We start from the raw sequence: 3,329 nt of genomic DNA on the forward strand, positions 1-3,329 counted from the left end.
AAAATATGTAATAAAAAATATTAAAAAAAATTAAGGGATTCTGAGGAAGAACTCACTTTTTAAAAGGAGTTACATTTAGTTTCTTAGTTATGTATGTGCTTGTGTATGTATTTGAGTGCAAATGCGGAGACCTGATATATAGGATCCTCCCTGGAGCCCGAGTTACAGGAAATTGTGAGTTGCCACACTTTGATGCTTAGAACTGAATGTGAAACCTCTGTAATAACAATATGTGCTCTTAACCACTAAGCCATTCCTTTACTCCTGAAAGAACTCACTTAGAAGTTTAAAATAGAATAGTTTTTTAAAATATAAATCTAATACATTTAAGTGAAGGGGGATTTGATGTAATTCTATTTTAATTAAAATGTGTTATATAAAATGGTTTATTTTTATCAATTTCACATATTTAAACAATGTATTTTGATCGTATCCATCTCTAACACTTCATCCCACTTCTCACATTCCTAACATTCCTTTCCTCATTTCATGTATTTTTTTTTCATTTGGTAACTAATTATTTGCCAAAATTAACTCATTTTGGCAATTAAAGATACATACTGGAATGTTGGCTTGATGCTAGGCAGCTCTTCACAGTTGCAATGGCCATTCCATGTCTGATAGAATTCTATAGCTCTCCTTCCCATCCTTCTGATGTTACATACTTTCCACCCTCTTTATGAGATGTGTTGTGTGGGTGTTGACATAGATGTCTCATTTAGGGAAGTAATTCATTTAAAAAACACTCTACTAACATACTCAGGGTTGATAAAGAATTTTTGTGTTCTTTTAGATGGTGTATGTGTCTTTCCATTCTTGTATAGAAGTGAAATATTCTATGATTGTGTCAATTTCAATCTGAAACACAAGTGGTGTTCTTTGAACAAGACTTTCCAAGGTTACTGGAAATACTGTGCTCTTTCAGGTAAGTGCTTGACTCACAGATAGTCATCCCTTGTCTTGGGAACCATTTGATGTGATAGACAGGAACTCAGAATCCAGAGCAACTTCTGTTGTGAAAATAAGAGGCATACAACTTCTTTGTCGCTGTTGAATGAGAGCACATGCTTTTAATGTATGTCGTATATCTCCTTCTATTACTCTTTACCTTTTTATTATTATTTATTTTTTGAGACAGGATCTCTCATTAAACGTGGAGGTTGCTGATTTGGGGAAACTACCTGTTCAGCAAGCCCAAGGGATTTACTTCTTTCTATCCTCCCCTAGAGTTGAGATTGGAGGCATGTGATACTATACCTGGATTTTATTTAGATTCTAGGTATCTGAAATTGGGTCCTCATACTTGCACAGTGAGTGCTCACAGTGACTTTAGATACTGAATTGTCTTCCAAGTCCCTGAGGTGTGTGATTTCTGACAATTTCTCATTTTTATAAACTACATGGTCTAGGAAAGAGAAGATTGTGCAAAAGTGTGTGTGTGTGTGTGTGTGTGTGTGTGTGTGTGTGTGTGTGTGTGTGTGTATGCTGCAAAGAAGAAAGTGTTCCCCTTCCCACTGACTCTTCCTTTTACAGACTATGCTCCATGTGCCTTTCCCTTCTGGTACAGACATATGATCTACTGGGATTGCACAGAGGATGGAGAGATGTTTGGAAAAAAGTGGTGTTCACTCACCCCAAATTATAACAAAGACCAAGTTTGGAAATATTGTATATAGTGGTGAGATTTATTGGACAATGATGATGATAATGATGACAACAACAACAATAATGAAGATAACTGGTTGTAGAGAGAAGGAAGAAAAATGCTAATTCTTTTTGGAAAGGACTTTCCCTCCTGAAGAGGTTGAATCTTCATTAAAAGTCTTTGTTTAAATTTAAAGCTTTTTTCTCAGATGCAAGTTGAAGATGCCCTGACAATAGATAACTTAGGGTATAGAGTATGGGTTGTGGGATTTAAGATGGAGTGTTAATGTTCAACCACCACTTTCTATTTGCTAGGCACATAAAATGAAGCCATTAAAAATCATACCAGGGTGAAAGCAGTCTGTCAATGTAGTTTTTTTTGTTTTTGTTGTTGTTATTGCCACACTACTCAGTTGGGAAATCTCCATAAATTCTTGATTTTCTTTGAAGATGAAAGTGATACAGTTAAGACAATTAGAAGTTCATTGCTGAACAAAGGCCAAATTTTGAGAACACAGATCTTCCCCTGCTCTGTGTCCGCTTTGCTTTTTATCTGAACCAAGTCAAATCATGCTCCTCCCTTTCCCCTTCTAGCACCATTTATATCTGACAGTGAAGAATACACAGCAAATGCCTCATACTTTCACCCCAAAGGGGAACAGCTGACCCCTAAATCTATTCTAATAGAAGAAAAGGGGTTTGCCATGGAAATACCATAGCGACACAAAGCAACCTTAGAAGACTCTACTGGGAAGCAAAAGCTTCTTAAAATTTCCAAAAGGTGAAGTCAACTGGGCAGAATTCAAAGATGGATTTTGAAGAGACTATACTGAGAAAATTTCAACACTAAACAGTAGGTGCCATATCTGGCACTGTGCAAATTGGTGGGCATTAAAACTGTCTCCTATTCATCGAGAACATGAAGGAGCCTGTGTAAACCTCAACCACCATGGGATTGTTACTATATGTAACAAGGTAATTGAAATAGATGAAGTGAGCTTGTCAGCATGATCACATGACACCTGGTAGGGTGGAGGGTTGACAGGATGCCAGGCCCCATATTCACCTTAGAACCCAGGCAAAAATCTTTATGCCTATCAAGACCTTGGCTCTTCTTGGCTGCTAGGTGAGTTCACCTGACATCAGCACCCACTTGGTTCCTAAAAGGAGCAAGCTAAGAATATATGGGTTTAAGGTTTGTATCTGTGTCTTTTCTTATCCAGGAAACAAAGACAGTAGTTCCTGAAGCTGCCTGAAAAGTGGTCTAGAGCTGGGCATAAGAGTTATTATAAGAATTCAAAACTAGGTCTCCTTTCCCAGGCTTTTTGGGCCTTAAATAGGTTCACACTGAGCTGCCCCTCTCAGTGTCTGCATTTTGTAATGTTCATAACATTTTGGTAAATAAGCAAGGCTTTCATTAAACTTATGGTAGTTTCCCAAGTGCTGGGATTACAGTGCCTTACTATCATGCCTGCTTCAATATTGGGGTATTTGAAAATCACACCATAGGGTCTAATGAGATTATTCAGTGGGTAAAAGTGCTTGCCACCAAACTTGATGACCTGAGTTCCATATAGTAGAAGGAGAATCAATATAGTAGAAGAGAACAAGCTCCTGCAAATTGTCCTCTGACCCCTTCTTCCTTGCATACAATTAAAGATAAATAAATGTAATTAAAAATTAGA

At 37.3% G+C, this 3,329-nt stretch overlaps 1 protein-coding gene across 2 annotated transcripts in view; it reads left to right on the top strand.

Moving 5' to 3' along the window:
• The window catches only part of Bsph1 (binder of sperm protein homolog 1), a 23,456-nt gene extending 21,780 nt beyond the window's left edge, over window positions 1-1,676 (top strand). For both annotated transcript variants that reach the window (XM_021166012.1, XM_021166014.1), the window contains 2 exons: window positions 794-925; window positions 1,534-1,676. In XM_021166012.1, coding sequence (XP_021021671.1) covers window positions 794-925; window positions 1,534-1,676 — 275 coding nt within the window. The remainder of the gene's footprint in view (window positions 1-793; window positions 926-1,533) is intronic.
• The last annotated feature ends 1,653 nt before the right edge of the window (window positions 1,677-3,329 follow it).

This window comes from Mus caroli, chromosome 7, assembly GCF_900094665.2.
Source record: "Mus caroli chromosome 7, CAROLI_EIJ_v1.1, whole genome shotgun sequence".
Classification (NCBI taxonomy): domain Eukaryota; kingdom Metazoa; phylum Chordata; class Mammalia; order Rodentia; family Muridae; genus Mus; species Mus caroli.